At 38.2% G+C, this 19213-nt stretch overlaps 1 protein-coding gene across 4 annotated transcripts; it reads right to left on the bottom strand.

Moving 5' to 3' along the window:
* Positions 1-283: 283 nt before the first annotated feature.
* Positions 284-17564, bottom strand: LOC106061193 (cystinosin-like). Of its 4 annotated transcripts, none has more exons than XM_056029960.1 (8): positions 16894-17336; positions 16138-16810; positions 14850-14949; positions 10401-10520; positions 6845-7015; positions 4976-5093; positions 4117-4221; positions 284-420 (listed from the first exon to the last, which is right to left on the bottom strand). In XM_056029960.1, exons 2-8 carry the CDS (start codon positions 16332-16334, stop codon positions 356-358), a joined length of 876 nt encoding a protein of 291 aa, XP_055885935.1. In that variant the 5' UTR covers positions 16335-16810; positions 16894-17336; the 3' UTR covers positions 284-355. The 4 variants fall into 4 exon arrangements, with proteins under 4 accessions (XP_055885935.1, XP_055885936.1, XP_055885934.1 ...); XM_056029961.1 differs by lacking the exon at positions 284-420 and adding an exon at positions 1136-1982 and having other exon boundaries at positions 16894-17337; XM_056029959.1 differs by lacking the exons at positions 284-420; positions 16894-17336 and adding an exon at positions 17475-17564 and having other exon boundaries at positions 2889-4221; positions 16138-16260.
* Between the last annotated feature and the right edge of the window lie 1649 nt (positions 17565-19213).

Here is a 19213-nt window from a genome sequence, read left to right on the forward strand (position 1 = left end):
AAACACATTATTGTGTCTGTATTTTTTTTTTTCAACATTTTGTGATGCCGTGAAATGTGTTTTAAAACTTTAACCTACAGCTATTGCTGTTTTATGAACATGGTTAGAAGTCTATCAAATAAATATTGGCTTCCCTGGTTTTGCTCTGTCAGAGGTGTATTAATGATTAGTATAAACAAAAAAAGGGGGTGGGGAGTTAACTTTTTAATTGGCATGCTAAGTTAAATTGTGTGCAAGTGTTTAAATTGTCTAGCTGTGTTAAAGTGTGTACTCATGTGTTCAAAACTTAGCTAGCTGAGGTAAACTGTGTGTGTTTTTAACTTGTCTAGCTGTGTTAAAGTGTGTGTACCTGTGTTCAACTAGGTTTGCTGTGTTGCTGGCTTAAAACAAATGAGTAGCTGTACTTGCCAGAATGACCTCCTAAACATAAGCAGCATGAAAAGTAATTCAATAATGTGTTACATATTCAGACCTTCTTCAACAATCAAATAAATATTTATGCACATCAAATTCATACACATGGAACAATTAGGAAATTTGATTTGCACTACATTTTTTAACAATAATAACTTGGCTTGGAGTTTAGTGAATTTATAAACAGCATTTTTGAAACATACAATGCTGAAACAAAGTTGATGAGATTAACATGCAACGGAATAGCAATATATGTGTAGTTCTTATAGATACAGTACAAATAAAACGTTTGATTTGTTGCTCCGGATAATTTTCTTGAAGAAAGGCAAAAGTGAAACTTTTTGAGAAAAGTTGTAAAATTTTAATAGAATTAGTTTTAGAATAAATAAAAAGTTAACATCAGAAACAGAGTTAGAAATATAGATTCAGCTTCTAATCTACTTTAGAATAGATCTAAATTTTGAAGGTCTATTTACACACTATGACGGACCTAGATTAGATTTAGTATCAAAATGTTATGTCGTGATGATGTAGATCTAGAGTCTACTAACTATCTATCAACCGGCCCGCAATGTGGTTCTGTCATGCCCGCCGAGACGTCGGCACACACACACACACACACACAAAGAAATTAAACATGCAAGTTGTTTGATTACACTTATTGTAGAGATGAGAATATTTTATTAAAATATAAAATAAAAATGGTTTACTAATACCCTCGTTTTTTTTTTGTGTTGATGTGGCCGTCAACACGAGTGTCGGAATTTAAAATGGCTCGCCTGCCTATTAAAGTTGAGCATCTCTGATCTAGCTGATGGGAGACCTATAGACAAGATGGTGCAGGGCAATCCCATTCTTGGTCTCTGTGTAAAATCTTTCCCTTGGGTCAAGGCCATAACAGGGTGCTAATTATACAATCCGAATCTAGTCATTGATGATTCAATAATACATTTCCTTTCAAAGCCTGGTAGTAGGGTTAAGATCCTTCGAAGCAGAAAGCATATAGGCTAATCTGCAGAATAATCATTCCACCACTTCCGAAACACGCAAAAGAACACCAGAAGAAGTTGATAACTTCAAGATTTGATTATACCGGTATCAGTGGTACATCAGTTCTTCATTTATTAATCGTTCCAGAAATTTGGTCGAGAACAAGCTTGTTCGAACATCGACATTATTTCCCCTTAATATATAAAGTGATAATGGAACTCATCCACCAATCGTAAACAAGCAACATTTAGTCACGTGATAATATTGATAAAACAACGAAAAAAACTGTCACGTGGTAGGTGCTGTACATTAAAATTAGATCGTAATTTGTACAGAAGAGATAGAGAACCACGTGGCTAAATGTTGTTTGTTTACGATTTGGTGAATGATGTCCATTAATTTTTTCTTACAGGCCAGATACAGTGTAAATATGTTTTAAAACTAAGCACACTGCATACGGCGAAGAAAGGTCCGAAGCCGTGCGCACGCCGTGGTCATAGCTAGCGATTATTTCCATTTTCAGTTCAATAGTCATTGTCTCTGTCTTCTTCGTCTCCTTCTGTTCTGTGTTGAGTTTTCTTGGACCCACGAGGAAAGATAAACAAAAAAAAAAAAAAAAAAAAGATATACGTTAAGGCAAACGATCAAAGCCTCAGCAGACGACATTCAAGTCATTCTTCACTGACTGATATATCCTCCACCCACGACCCCAACCTCTTTACAAAGCTTATAGCAACTCTGTCTGTCTGTCTGTCCGTCTGTAAAAAGTTTTGTACTCCTTATTTCCCCTGCACCCATTCTCGGATCAAACTGAAACTTTTCACAATTATTTGTTAGCAAAGACAATACATGAATCTTTTTTTTTTTAAGTTAGTCAATTAATTACTGGTAATTAGTTATTTTGCTTGATACCAACAAGGAAAATTAATCCTTTGGTATTTACATATTCGGCTAAATATGTAGGGTTTTGTCCTCTTATATTTTTTTATATGTTTGTGGTAAAAAAACGGGTTAATAAATGTTGTTGGTATTTATAGGTTATTGCTATTGTCTTGGTTACTAAAGGTTAAAGCAACTGTAGGCTATCACTCGTTCGGAGTTCATGGAACGAAACAAATAGAAAATATAGGGCCTATATGTAGATCTATATAGAAAGATTAATTATTGTTTTATATTAATAGTTTTAATATGATTTGGTCTTCTAGTTCCGATATTTATGTTTCATGTTACCAATCATTTTCCTTTTACTGATAAGTAAAAAAAAAAAAGGTTAAGAATTAATAATATTACATAATGTTTTAAAAAATGTTTAAATTATTTATAGAGCTCGATTGAACACATCCACCTCGTCTATTGTTTCTAGAAAGGCTAACTGGGGTGGTGTGAAGAATGTGTGGCCAGCAAAATAAATATTTGCATTGGCTGTCACTAACCTAGATCTATGTCATGGAACCATGAGAGATGAGGTAGGCTTATACAAGTCCCAATTTTATACAATAGCTTTGGAATGTCACTTTCATATTTCATATTCATATCTCTGAATCATTCGTCCACTAAATCCTTTTTTTTTTAAATAACTACAATGTTCACTAATAAGGACATTAAAGACTTATCACATCAGCTGCGCGGAGAGAGGGGGAACTGCTGTGTGGGCAACATCGTTCCGACCATAAACAACGCCCAGGCTTTCGTCTCACTTGTGCGAGATGAACCACAGTCGTTCTACGACTGAAGGAGGCCAACAAAGACATAATTAATTAATTATCATGTAAATAGCAGACCTTCCTTTAAAAAAGATAATTATGTCCATGTAGGCTTACCTAAATATTCAGGCAGCCTTTTACATGCTAGAATAGGGAAGAAGGAATTGGTCATAGTTTTACATGGAATAGTTTTGGATGCCAGACTTTTGTTTTCCATTTAATCAAATGTGACTCGAAGTACCGACGTTTAGAGGGCCGGCCTGATGTATGAATATGCTAAGGCTATGCAAACTATAATTAAAACAAAAAATTTAAAAAATGGGAAAGTGGTTCGAGTACTGGGACAAGTCCCAAAAAGCCCATGGAGTCTGGGAGCGCATGAGGCGCCCTGACCTCACTTCCCCGTGGTGCAGACTATCAAGGCCTGAGCAAGCTATTATAGCACAGTGCAGGATAGGGCACTGTCCTGTTGGCTCATATTTCTCACGGCTATGGCCAAATTTCGATTCACGGTGCCCCCGCTGTGGGGAAGAAGAGAAAACCGTGCCTCATATTCTGTTTGACTGCCCCAGACTTGCTGAACTCCGTCCGACAGGTCTGGGAAACCAGAAATTCTCAACCTGTATGGTGACATGAATGCACTACACAAGACAGCAGGGTTTCTGTCCAGGGCTTTAGCAAGAGAGGATTTGAGCCTCGTCAAGCCCTCACTCTAATAGAGTTGGATGATGATGATGAAGAATAAGCAAAAGAAAATAGTTGAAAATGGACGGGAATGTAGGTTGATACAAACAGTATACATGATGACTGTAATAACAAATGGCAGATGTCGATGGATGCAAGTACAATCAATGACCACTTTGAACTGTTTTGTCCAGCCACGGCGAGCTTATTTTTAGATCTTCCTTTTTTAGCAATGGCGCTGTGTATGGTGAAGAGCCTCTTCCGGTTGGGTGCTCCGAGGTCACGGCTATTTCATAATCTTTAAGAACACTGTAGGTGCCCTTACCTCTGTATAGGACGTAATGCTGAAAGATGAAGAGGGAGTCGAAAACTATCGTCACAAGACCCAGACCAAATTTGGTCACGTTACCAAATATGGAGTCCCAGTCATCTGCAATGATGAAAGGAAATGCATTACAGTATATAGTTCAGATATCAACATTTACAAAGTAAATTTAAACAAGAATTGATAATTAAGTTTTTCTTTTTTTTCTGTCCTCAGCTTCAAAAGCTCAGGGAGAGGCGGTGTAACTGCAGTGTTATAGAGCTATGAGGTACTACGCCGAACAGAAGAGTTTCTTGCCAGGGGCGGATCTGTTCTAAGCCGGTTTGAGCTTTTCAGCCTCAATGTTAAAATCTATACAATCCGGCCCATACATTGTATATCATATGGTGGACATCCAATTCTAGGTCTACCTGTCCTCAAAGTCATTATGTAAGGCTTGATAATGTATCGATAACTGTACGCAAGCATACAGTGGACTCTGTATTTTTAAATGTTAATTTTTAATCGCTAAGTTTGTAGACCCTAAAAGGATGAAGCCTGCAAGTAGCGCTGTATAGTCTACAGAAGTAGGCTATTACATTAATAAGTCGGAAAATGTGTTCAGAATAAATTAGCATTACACTGTCGAGTCTGTGAAAGTTTTTTTTTTAAAAAACACGTCACACAAAGGGACACTTCATAAAAGAATATTATACTAACTTTTAAACAATTTCATACTTGTTATATTGATGGTTTCGGAGGCCCATTTGAGTACAGGTCCGAATGCCTATATATCCAGTCCCCCACTGGTTTTCATATTATCCCCCTTCCTAACCCCCCCCCCTTCTAGAAGCATAAGTACGTGATGTGGGTGTATTACCTCCATTGTAAGCCAGTAGAAACATCTGTATTATACTGAGCCATCCTCCAATGAAGTCCAGCAACACATTGCCAATACTCCACCCTAGAGTGCTCTTTCGTTTGAAGTTTAGATAAGCCTGTTGAAATAGATGTTATAAAGAATTAGAATCCACATGCATCATACCATAGTGGCCTTAATATCATACTAAAAAAAACACGTATATTAACAGAATCTATGATAAATGACTATAAACCATTTCTCTGGTGCATGTTAGCTAGATAGATGTATGATGTTATGCTTAAAGAAACATTAGATGGTAACATATTGATGCAAACTAAAGTTACTGTTAATTTGGTTTGATGTTGATATTCTTGGACTGATACTATATTAACAAATTAAAAGGTTTAATTGAATTCCTGCGATGCTTAATTGCTACATAGGCCCGTATGCACTGACTTCTTTATTAACGGATTGGTTTTATTAAAGACGAAGGAAACAATGAAGGAAGTAGTAATTTTAGCAAGCATAATTTAAACAAAAAAAGGTAATCAAAGGGAAATAACTCTTCATTGACAACAAAATATCTCAATAATGGGAAAGTTATTTCCCTTTTTCTATATCAAACAAAATAATTAATTACATTTATTAATTGACTGATTCATATTTTTTTTTAAAAAGTGATTCGTGCTTTGTTACCGACAATAATTATTTGCTTAAAGTTTCAACTTGATCCCAGAATGGGTGAGGGTAAAATGAGGAGCACAACTATCTAAGGGGACACAACCCTACATATTTAGCCATATCTGTGAATACTGAAGGATTAATTTCTATTGTTGTTATCAAACAAAATAATTTATTATCACTAATTAATGGACTATCTGTTCATATTTTTTTTTCATTGATTAATGTATTGAATAATTGTTCAAAGTTTCAACTAGAACTTCATCCGAGAACTGGTGTGGGAGAAATAAAGTGCTCAACCTTTTACCAGACAGAGATCATTAATATAAGCTTTGTAAAAATAAAATTAGTTTCTTTGCCCTTATGCACAGAGGATTACTGAACTGTTAGCTATGATACCCAAATTCTGACTCTACCAGACATGATTGTCACCTTGGCGATAAGGAAATAGTGTCCCCTGTCTCAAGGGAGACGATAAAAAATTGTCAAGAAAGGGAGAGTTTATAATTTTATAACATTAACCTTGTTGTTTCCTAAGAACGCTTGCTGCAGTTGTATTCCATAAACGTGTAAATGGTATATATATGTCGGTGACGTATCACTTGTTATTCATTTTTTTCTAGATACATTCATCTAGATTTTCATTTTTAAAAAAAGCTATGATATCCACACAATGCTAAATTAACACTGAAATGGGGTAGGTTCTTCCGACAGAAACAATGACGATTAGATTTATGTAGTCTGTCTATAGAATGCTGGTGTATCACCAAAAGGGATAAAGTGATACTTTAAAACGATGTAATACTAAGGTACTTTGGCGAAAGTCTTTGGAAGAGAAGAAACATGTCGAGAAAAGGGAAGAGCAGTGCTTTTAGTACTTGACATTTCGTGGTAACTTTCTTAAACACTATGTATTCCTGCTACTGACATATGGGGTGTACTACTAGCCTGTTATGTGTATTACTGATCTAAGGTATGTACCTATGGTGTGTACTACTGACTTGTTGTGTGTATTACTTACCCGTGGTGTATACTACTGACTACTGACAATAAGAGTGTAATACTGACCTGCTGTATGTATTACTGACCTATTGTGTGTACTGTTGACCATTCGTGTAGTGCTGACCTGTTATTTGTTCTATTGACCTTTGGCGTGCACTAGTGACCTGTGGTGTATACTAGTGACCTGTGGTGTGTACTACTGACCTGTGGTGTGTACTTCAGACACGTGACCACCAGTTTGATGTAAGAGAAGTTGTAGAGAAAGTCCAGCCAGATCATCTCTCCAGACAGGGTCAGGATGAGCGTAATGATCACATATAAAAAGATGAAGCCGACCAGAACTTTACTCCAGACGGATATCTTCTGAGTTCCTCTCTGTCGGTCAGTGAAGAACATTTACATTTCAAACAGTTTAATTAAGTTTGCTCTTTTATATAAACACACATTAAATCACGATGCTAAAGATATTTACAGACTTAATAATATAGCCTACGTGTGTGTAACATTTAAGTAATTAGTTGGTCTATGTAGATTTCCATTAGCAACAGAACGAGACTAGAACTAGAAAGTAAAGACTATAGGTCCTCGTGCTTATCCTTTGACACCACAGAAAACAGATTTTACAACTTTCAACAAAAATAATCAAAATAAAAAACAAATACTTAAAAAAACAACAACAACAAAGCTTATATTAAGTGTTTCAGTTAGTTTGGATCAGTCATGTAATTAAATTTGTAATAAGCCTCAGACGACAATCTATAAAGGGGACTTATTCAACGTATACCACCACTTCAGTCAAGTACTATTTCTTTCCCTAGTTTGAGATACCAAACAAAATAATCTATTAGCAATAGTTAATAAACTAATTGGTTATTTAAAAAAAATAATTCTTGTGTTGTCAGGTAAAACAAATAATTGTGCAAAATTTCAGCTTGATCCGAGAATGTGTGTCGGAAATAACGTGTACAAACTTTTGGCCAGACAGACAGACATAAAGAGTTGATATAAGCTTTGTAAAAAAATTATTTGGCAGCAGTAATCCAGAAATACAGCGTCCCTGACATTGTTAAGAATTGAAAATTTATCATGAGTATCCCTACTATTACTATATTCTATTTTTTGCCTGGGTGTACGGTAGAGGCCAAGTAAAGAAAACTTAACACAATTTTACTGAACACAATTTTACTGAACACAATTTTACTGAACACAATTTTACTTAACACAATTTTACTTTGCTTTTGACCACTGTCTTCTTTAAATTTCAATTCAATATTCTACAGTTTAACAAACAGCCCTGTATAATGTCAAGTCTACTAGGTCAAGATAAGTTTGAATTATAAACTTGAGTCTCTGGTTATACCTACAATACAATACGGAGTATTCTTAGACTTTCGAGATTTTTTAAAGATACTACCATTACAAATGGTTGACGAGTAAGTGCAAGGCTTCTTCTTTAAAAAAACTATGATTAATTAATGATTTTAAGGATTGAAAATAAGAGAAGTTTGAGAGAAAAAAGAGTAAGAAAGAGCTAGAGAGAGAGAGAGAGAGAGAGGTAGATAGAGAGGGAGGGAGATAGAGATAGATAAAGAGATGGGGAGCTTATAGATGGGGAAGGAGATATATATATATAGTGAGAGGGAGGTAGAGACAGAATGAGGGAGATAAAGAGAGAGAGGTAGAGACAGAATGAGAGATAGAGAGAGGTATGTAGAAACAAATTGAGGGAGAGAGAGGGAGGTAGAGACAGAATGGGGGAGATAAAGAGAGGTGGGTAGAGACAGAATGAGGGAGATAGAGAGAGGGAAGTAGAGACAGAATGAGGGAGATAAAGAGAGGTGGGTAGAGACAGAATGAGGGAGATAGAGAGAGGGAAGTAGAGACAGAATGAGGGAGATAGAGAGGGAGGTAGAGACAGAATGAGGGAGATAAAGAGAGGTGGGTAGAGAAAGAATGGGGGAGATAAAGAGAGGTGGGTAGAGAAAGAATGAGGGAGATAAAGAGAGGGAGGTAGAGACAGAATGATGGAGATAGAGAAAGGGAGGTAGAGAAAGAATGAGGGAGATAGAGAGGGAGGTAGAGACAGAATGAGGGAGATAAAGAGAGGTGGGTAGAGACAGAATGAGGGAGATAGAGAAAGGGAGGTAGAGACAGAATGAGGGAGATAGAGAGAGGGAGGTGGAGACAGAATGAGGGAGATAGAGAGAGGGAGGTAGAGACAGAATGAGGGAGATAAAGAGAGGTGGGTAGAGACAGAATGAGGGAGATAGAGAGAGGGAAGTAGAGACAGAATGAGGGAGATAAAGAGAGGTGGGTAGAGACAGAATGAGGGAGATAGAGAGAGGGAAGTAGAGACAGAATGAGGGAGATAGAGAGGGAGGTAGAGACAGAATGAGGGAGATAAAGAGAGGTGGGTAGAGAAAGAATGGGGGAGATAAAGAGAGGTGGGTAGAGAAAGAATGAGGGAGATAAAGAGAGGGAGGTAGAGAAAGAATGAGGGAGATAGAGAGAGGTAGAGACAGAATGAGGGAGATAAAGAGAGGTGGGAAGAGACAGAATGAGGGAGATAGAGAAAGGGAGGTAGAGACAGAATGAGGGAGATAGAGAGAGGGAGGTAGAGACAGAATGAGGGAGATAAAGAGAGGGAGGTGGAGACAGAATGAGGGAGATAGAGAGAGGGAGGTAGAGATAGAATGAGGGTGATAAAGAGAGGGAGGTGGAGACAGAATGAGGGAGATAGAGAGAGGGAGGTAGAGACAGAATGAGGGAGATAGAGGGAGAGAGAGACAGAATGAGGGAGATAAAAAGAGGTGGTAGAGATAGAATGAGGGTGATAGAGAGGGAGGTAGAGACAGAAAGAGGGAGATAAAGACAGGTGGGTACAGAAAGAATGAGGAAGATAGAGAAAGGGAGGTAGAGACAGAATGAGGGAGATAGAGAGAGGGAGGTAGAGACAGAATGAGGGAGATAGAGGGAGAGAGAGACAGAATGAGGGAGATAAAAAGAGGTGGTAGAGATAGAATGAGGGTGATAGAGAGGGAGGTAGAGACAGAAAGAGGGAGATAAAGACAGGTGGGTAGAGAAAGAATGAGGAAGATAGAGAAAGGGAGGTAGAGACAGAATGAGGGAGATAGAGAGAGGGAGGTAGAGACAGAATGAGGGAGATAGAGGGAGGGAGAGACAGAATGAGGGAGATAAAGAGAGGTGGTAGAGAAAGAATGAGGGAGATAGAGAGAGGGAGGTAGAGACAGAATGAGGGAGATAGAGAGAGGGAGGTAGAGAAAGAATGAGGGAGATAAAGAGAGGGAGGTGGAGACAGAATGAGGGAGATAGAGAGAGGGAGGTAGAGATAGAATGAGGGAGATAGAGAGGGAGGTAGAGACAGAAAGAGGGAGATAAAGACAGGTACAGGTGGGTACAGAAAGAATGAGGAAGATAGAGAAAGGGAGGTAGAGACAGAATGAGGGAGATAGAGAGAGGGAGGTAGAGACAGAATGAGGGAGATAGAGGGAGAGAGAGACAGAATGAGGGAGATAAAGAGAGGTGGTAGAGAAAGAATGAGGGAGATAGAGAAAGGGAGGTAGAGACAGAAATAGGGAGATAGAGAGAGGGAGGGGGAGAGGGAGGGAGAGGGAGTTTGAAGAGAGAGATAGTGGGTGTGAGTAGAATAAAAAAAACAAGGTGAACACATAAATAATACAAAACAATAAAACTATAAGACAACTGGTCACCTTAAGTTGTGGCAGGACACCCAACTGACCTCGTATATAAAACATTGAATGATCACAACCAGTGTAATGGCGACAGCATGAATGGCAAAGAACACGTCATTGATCTGGACCGGACTGACCCCATCCTTGTGTTCTTTGAAATACTCAGCCTGGACACAATGAAACAAAGTTTTGTGTCAAGATTTAAAATATGTAAAGTATAGTTCAGACACTGGCACTGCTTATAAATGGAGTTTGAAGGGTTATATTTATAGCTTTCTTAAGTCACGAAACCACTGAGAGACGATTGGATATTACTTGTGGTCGAAACCACTGTGAGATGATTAGCTATTACTTATGGTCGAAACCACTGTGAGATGATTGGCTATTACTTGTGGTCGAAACCACTGTGAGATGATTGGCTATTACTTATGGTCGAAACCACTGTGAGATGATTAGCTATTACTTATGGTCGAAACCACTGTGAGATGATTAGCTATTACTTATGGTCGAAACCACTGTGAGATGATTAGCTATTACTTATGGTCGAAACCACTGTGAGATGATTAGCTATTACTTATGGTCGAAACCACTGTGAGATGATTAGCTATTACTTATGGTCGAAACCACTGTGAGATGATTAGCTATTACTTATGGTCGAAACCACTGTGAGATGATTGGCTATTACTTATGGTCGAAACCACTGTGAGATGATTAGCTATTACTTATGGTCGAAACCACTGTGAGATGATTAGCTATTACTTATGGTCGAAACCACTGTGAGATGATTAGCTATTACTTATGGTCGAAACCACTGTGAGATGATTAGCTATTACTTATGGTCGAAACCACTGTGAGATGATTAGCTATTACTTATGGTCGAAACCACTGTGAGATGATTAGCTATTACTTATGGTCGAAACCACTGTGAGATGATTAGCTATTACTTATGGTCGAAACCACTGTGAGATGATCAGCTATTACTTATGGTCGAAACCACTGTGAGATGATTAGCTATTACTTATGGTAGAAACCACTGTGAGATGATTAGCTATTACTTATGGTCGAAACTACTGTGAGATGATTAGCTATTACTTATGGTAGAAACCACTGTGAGATGATGAGCTATTACTTATGGTCGAAACCACTGTGAGATGATTGGCTATTACTTATGGTCGAAACCACTGTGAGATGATTAGCTATTACTTATGGTCGAAACCACTGTGAGATGATTGGCTATTACTTATGGTCGAAACCACTGTGAGATGATTAGCTATTACTTATGGTCGAAACCACTGTGAGATGATTAGCTATTACTTATGGTCGAAACCACTGTGAGATGATTGGCTATTACTTATGGTCGAAACCACTGTGAGATGATTAGCTATTACTTATGGTCGAAACCACTGTGAGATGATTGGCTATTACTTATGGTCGAAACCACTGTGAGATGATTAGCTATTTCTTATGGTCGAAACCACTGTGAGAAGATTAGCTGTTACTTATGGTCGAATCAACTGGGAGATGATTAGCTATTACTTATGGTCGAAACCACTGTGAGATGATTAGCTATTACTTATGGTCGAAACCACTGTGAGATGATTGGCTATTACTTATGGTCGAAACCACTGTGAGATGATTAGCTATTACTTATGGTCGAAACCACTGTGAGATGATTGGCTATTACTTATGGTCGAAACCACTGTGAGATGATTAGCTATTACTTATGGTCGAAACCACTGTGAGATGATTAGCTATTACTTATGGTCGAAACCACTGTGAGATGATTAGCTATTTCTTTCGGTCGAAACCACTGTGAGATGATTAGCTATTACTTATGGTCGAAACCACTGTGAGATGATTGGCTATTACTTATGGTCGAAACCACTGTGAGATGATTAGCTATTACTTATGGTCGAAACCACTGTGAGATGATTGGCTATTACTTATGGTCGAAACCACTGTGAGATGATTAGCTATTACTTATGGTCGAAACCACTTTGAGATGATTAGCTATTACTTATGGTCGAAACCACTGTGAGATGATTAGCTATTACTTATGGTCGAAACCACTGTGAGATGATTAGCTATTACTTATGGTCGAAACCACTGTGAGATGATTGGCTATTACTTATGGTCGAAACCACTGTGAGATGATTAGCTATTTCTTATGGTCGAAACCACTGTGAGAAGATTAGCTGTTACTTATGGTCGAATCAACTGGGAGATGATTAGCTATTACTTATGGTCGAAACCACTGTGAGATGATTAGCTATTACTTATGGTCGAAACCACTGTGAGATGATTGGCTATTACTTATGGTCGAAACCACTGTGAGATGATTAGCTATTACTTATGGTCGAAACCACTGTGAGATGATTGGCTATTACTTATGGTCGAAACCACTGTGAGATGATTAGCTATTACTTATGGTCGAAACCACTGTGAGATGATTAGCTATTACTTATGGTCGAAACCACTGTGAGATGATTAGCTATTTCTTTCGGTCGAAACCACTGTGAGATGATTAGCTATTACTTATGGTCGAAACCACTGTGAGATGATTGGCTATTACTTATGGTCGAAACCACTGTGAGATGATTAGCTATTACTTATGGTCGAAACCACTGTGAGATGATTAGCTATTACTTATGGTCGAAACCACTGTGAGATGATTAGCTATTTCTTTCGGTCGAAACCACTGTGAGATGATTAGCTATTACTTATGGTCGAAACCACTGTGAGATGATTGGCTATTACTTATGGTCGAAACCACTGTGAGATGATTAGCTATTACTTATGGTCGAAACCACTGTGAGATGATTAGCTATTTCTTTCGGTCGAAATCACTGTGAGATGATTAGCTATTACTTATGGTCGAAACCACTGTGAGATGATTAGCTATTACTTATGGTCGAAACCACTGTGAGATGATTAGCTATTACTTATGGTCGAAACCACTGTGAGATGATTAGCTATTACTTAAAGTCGAAACCACTGTGAGATGATTAGCTATTACTTATGGTCAAAACCACTGTGAGATGATTAGCTATTACTTATGGTCGAAACCACTGTGAGATGATTAGCTATTACTTATGGTCGAAACCACTGTGAGATGATGAGCTATTACTTATGGTCGAAACCACTGTGAGATGATTGGCTATTACTTATGGTCGAAACCACTGTGAGATGATGAGCTATTACTTATGGTCGAAACCACTGTGAGATGATTAGCTATTACTTAAGGTCGAAACCACTGTGTGATGATTAGCTATTACTTAAGGTCGAAACCACTGTGTGATGATTAGCTATTACTTAAGGTCGAAACCACTGTGTGATGATTAGCTATTACTTAAGGTTGAAACCACTGTGTGATGATTAGCTATTACTTAAGGTCGAAACCACTGTGTGATGATAAGCTATTACTTAAGGTCGAAACCACTGTGTGATGATTAGCTATTACTTATGGTTGGACGATGTCATCTACATAGCAGTTCCCAGTCTTTCCTAGCAGCTGATGTATCCAAAAGGAATGGCAAGTGCCGATATAGTTCCGCCGGAACAATATCCGAGCCACACGTGAAGGCCAGGAGTTGGACTGGTTGTCAGGGGATATTTGTGACGCAAGCTATTGGAAGAATGTTATGGGTAGTGGAGTGTTTATTTCCATGACCACTTCCGGCAACGAAAACCTTGAAGGTTTAGTGTTGAAACAAAGGGCGAACAAGTGTGACATGTAATGTGGCAGTACGATAATCATTAAGAAAGAAGAACATTGCGTACAATGCTACATAGATTAACTCTAAGTGTTGTTTTTTTTTTTTTTGGTGTTTATAGGTAGTGCATGTGAAATTTAAAATAAAAGAACCTCTGATTTAAAAGGTTCCTATTTGGGGACTCCATCATGTCGAGTTGTTAGCATTGTACAAGGGTGCCGCCATGTCCGATTTGGAGGACCGTGTTTAAGTCCTCGTCGGAGGTTATCTACGTTTAACCTTTTACAATTAATAACTATGGTACCATAGTGTTGGTATATCCAATGTTACATTTCATGATTAGTCATTATTTTTATAGGAATTAGTTCACGTAATGAGGATCTGTATGTAAAAAGAGTTGTAGGTAGGCCTATTTTGTTTAACTCTTTCAGTGCGAAATATTTTGATCAAAACAATTGAGTTTCCCTAAACTAGTAAAAGTCTTCTGGGTGGTTAGAGTTACTAAAACTATCAGTAACTTTTTGATGTTATAATATAACTTAACATTTGATTTTATTTTACATGAAAATTGGTCTCCACCAGCGCTAGTGAAGTTACTCCTTGAAAGTAACCCAGCACTGAAAGAGTTAATGAGATTATGATTTTATTATATGCATATAAATGACTTTATCACCACCAGCTTGAGTGTCAGTGCTGGTTAACCAGGGCGGAGAGAGTTAAAAAGCCCAGTGACGGACGAATGTGGCTGGATTGCAGAAAGTTGTCTGTACTTGAGAAACATACCTTGACTGACGGGATCCAGTAGAGACCAACATTGAAACAGCAGTAGGCAATGAATCCAATCATGTTGAACAGCACAAAGTCGAAACTCAAGCCAACAACGCTGAAAATACATTACACGAGAATATTGGGTTGTCCCACTGTGTGGTAAGCCATTTTAGCAGTAAGAAAAAAAAAACTTAAGGCTAGGGTATATGTTTTTCTTTCTTTGGGAAAATTGCCTTAGAAAACATGACGACAACTAGAGAGAGTATTTTTTTTAAGTTTTAAGATGTGATATTAGAGGTCAAAAACCTATTGACTACCTGTTAAATGGGTTTTAGTTCGTGCCCCGACTGGGGCTGTGTTGTGTTTACTGAACGCTGGATGGCAGCACGAAACCTCCCATATACCTTTGACCCACTAAGCCACAAAAGCATAAAAATTGCGCTACACAAAAGCAATTTAACAAACAAAAGCCACGTGATACCCCATTACATTTACGCCAACGTAGGCATGTCAACCTGCCCTATGACTGCATTGGACATCCTGTACAACGAGAAAAGGAGAAAGCTGCCGGCTGAATTAATTGAATTTATGTTAATTTTAGGGGCCTATTTGAAACCTATTCAAATCAAAGTTGCACTATCAGATGCAAGAGTATTAAGGCGATACAGAACAACATTACGTATTGTGAGCAGAAAGAGAAATTGTTCAAAGATAAGGTTTTTATTTTATTTTAATCCTAGTATAATATAAATTTGGACTCTTTACTATGTTTAGAAAGCATTGGTCTCTGTACAATTAAAATTGGACAATATACAACGAAGCTTTGTGCAATATCAATTAATCTCTGAACAATGAATAAGGGTCTTTGTACAGTAGGCCTATACAATAAAAATTGTTTTCCCCTACTACGTGCAGCGAAAATTAGTCTATATATAACGAACATTGGTCACTGTACAATAAAAATTGGCCTCTGTAAAATGAAAATTGATCTCTGTACACTGAAAAATAGTCTCTGTACAATGAAAACTACTCCCTATATAGTGAAAATTAGTCTTGCTGAGTTTAGCCAGCTCAAATGAGTACCTGGGAAAATGTAAATGCGGTTTGCCGCTGTACTAGCCACACGAAACCCTCGTTAACCTAAGGCTTTAGAAACAAATGACCGTCATATCATCTGCCCCAAGGTAACTTCACTTTTTACTTACATTAACCTTATATAAACCTTATATAAACATTATATAAACCTTATATAAACCTTATACAAACCATATATAGACCATAAAAAAATGTACAAACTACAAACCTCTTCCTTTTCCAGTTGCTGAAAACTTGAGGATAGAAGGACAATGTCCAGGCTGTGAAATAAATCCACCCGATGACCGAGGCAATGTCGTCAATCACAGCACTATGCATGACTTTGTCGTGACTGGAATTGGACAAATGTTGACTTTGATTGTCTAGGTCATAGTTTAAGTCATGTTCTGATATAACTACATCCATTTTCTTTTCTCTTGCGCCTTCCTTTGTAGCCTAAATTTATCCCGTTTCACTCACTATGAAAGAAACTTGTTTTCCATAAGAAAGTATTGGCTAGTCTAATTTGAACTACATCCCAGCTTTGTAATATGTAGTAATACAATATAAGTACAATATTAATTTGCAATAATTTGCATTTGCCTTTTTCAATTGCAACTAATTCGAGCGTAGAACAATATTCCTTAAGTCAAGAAGATGGTCTCGACCATATGCGAACATAGTCTCTGAATCTTCTTGAATATAACAAAAAACTAGAGTATCTCAATCAGTTGATACTGTTTATACCTTATAAACTTTGATTAAAATATAATTAAAGACTTCCACTTAAGAGAACACTATATTTGGCATCACTGAGCGACACATATAGTGTGTCGTTTTTTTTTATCGCTAGTTCTTTTCTTAGATATTCGTTCACTTTGGAAAAAACTTAATCCTAAAAGCTTATCCAAGAAAGGAAATAAAATATATCCATAGCTTGAACTAAAAAAAAAGTTACAAGTTATCGCATAAGTTCTAATAAAACACTACGCTATAATATTTCTTTCTGTATATGTCAAATAGAAACACATCAATACACGCCACTGATGAACGTATCAACGTATCAACATCAATACACGCCACTAATGAACGTATCAACGTATCAACATCTATACACGCCACTGATGAACGTATCAACGTATCAACATCAATACACGCCACTAATGAACGTATCAACGTATCAACATCTATACACGCCACTGATGAACGTATCAACGTATCAACAACAATACACGCCACTAATGAACGTATCAACGTATCAACATCAATACACGCCACTAATGAACGTCTCAACGCTTGAAGTCGAGACACACATTTGCATTGCTACAGCAAACATGACATAGAGTCTAGAAGCAAAGTTTACACAGGTCAACATATTGACATTATGTTATCTTTAATTGCACAAAGGTGTCTACACTTTAAAACCAATGCGTCAACAAGGTAGCCATGGACTGAGCAAATATGACGTCATTTTGCCTGATTATTCATAAATGTTAAATCGATAGAGATAAACAAAAAAATATAATAAAAGTGGTTCTCAAAACGTTTGATTTAAACGTTACTTACAAAGTAAATAAAATGGAATACACAGCGTCAGTGGCGTCGCTAGCGGTGGGTGGTGTGCGGGCTGAAGCGGGCTCCACCAATATGGGGGGGGGGGGGTGACCAGATGTCTGAAACAAAAAATAAAGATTTGGAGCTCATTTTATAGTTGTGTAACAATCAATGAAAGCACGTTAGTAACTCTTTGAAGTCTTTGTAATATGATTTAACATAAGACTAAAGACAGATGTATTTTGTAATTAAGTTTAGAGACACTATCTTCGATAAAGTTCAGTAGGGAATCGGCGACAAAGGCGTTACTATCCCGTTGTTGGAGAGGCTTTTATCCAAAGAAAAGGCCTGGACCGGGAGCTCTTTACCCCAAGTCGTGTCTGAGTGCTCCCATCGGTAACGGCCATGGACTGAGTAGAGGACCCTACCGCGCACAGAGCGCACGGCGCCTCGTTCCTGGTTCCCGATCGTTATAAGTGGGAACCATAGGAAGTTTGCCTCATATTCTTATACTGTTCAGCACTGTTCTGTGCAGGGGCCGCCACTCCAGCTAACTGGACACTGATGTCGGCCCCCTTTGCGGAACGGTGTGGCGGACTTTTTTGGATGCTTACTGGCTTTTTTTCATCCTCACCCCGAGATAAAAAGAAAAACTAACCCAGGGTCTCCTGCCGGGGTCTTGTTCGCTTCCCGTTCTTAGCCTATCTAGTTTGACTACTAGACGTTTCCATGAAGGCGCCACGCTGAGGCGACGCGGGCTGACACTATCAGCTTATCGCACCGAGTGACACCTAACCTTGCGACGCCTCTGCACCATAGCAGCATGTTTAGGGAGACACATACAAGAAAGAAAGTTTGTGTTGTAGATTTAATTGAATAGATCAGGTCCGGAGCGCAAACTGTTTGACCTCAAAGGGCCGTGTGGCTGAAGAAGCCTTACTGCATAGGGCCGTGAGGTTGAAGAAGCCTTACTGCATAGGGCTGTGAGGTTGAAGAAGCCTTACTACATAGGGCCGTGAGGTTCAAGAAGCCTTACTACATAGGGCCGTCAGGTTGAAGAAGCCTTACTACATAGGGCCGTGAGGTTGAAGAAGCCTTACTGCATAGGGCCGTCAGGTTGAAGAAGCCTTACTACTTTCAAAATACATGATTGCAGTTCAGAATACCACTGGACCCCAACCAGAGGCGCTCTTAACGATCCCCAACATTTTATAGTTGGAAGGAAGGGAACCTTACGAGCCCCTCTCAATAGTGGACCCTGATTACCGATTAGCTCAATGCCCCAACTGCCTCCAACATTACGAAGTCCGGTCGTGTTAGAATGATCAGTTACAGAGTGAAGGATCTTACAATGACACATAGTGAGAAAACGATTATGCAGACGTACTAGTGCATTCAATGAATTGATTTTATAGCCCCGAAGATCTTGCATGCGCTGGTTAATAGACCTGTAGATAAAACTGCCTTACACTAGAGTTTATTACAAGAGTGCTTCAATTAAATGCTTTTAAATTTCCAACTATTAAAGAAATGACGCCCACCTGGATCTAGAAATGTTAGAAACTCTTTTGTCAAAAGGCTTTGGCTATAAATCATTAGCCTATGTTTAAAGAGCTGAAAGCTAATCGTGCTAGTAGACACATCTGCACGCGTAGCCAATTTGAAGACAGTATGTTGTGTAAACAATATATGGCATTCTAATTACAATCAATGCATGACTTATAATATGGTTCTGTGTGTGTAGATGTAGA

The sequence above is a fragment of the Biomphalaria glabrata genome, chromosome 5 (assembly GCF_947242115.1).
Source record: "Biomphalaria glabrata chromosome 5, xgBioGlab47.1, whole genome shotgun sequence".
Classification (NCBI taxonomy): domain Eukaryota; kingdom Metazoa; phylum Mollusca; class Gastropoda; family Planorbidae; genus Biomphalaria; species Biomphalaria glabrata.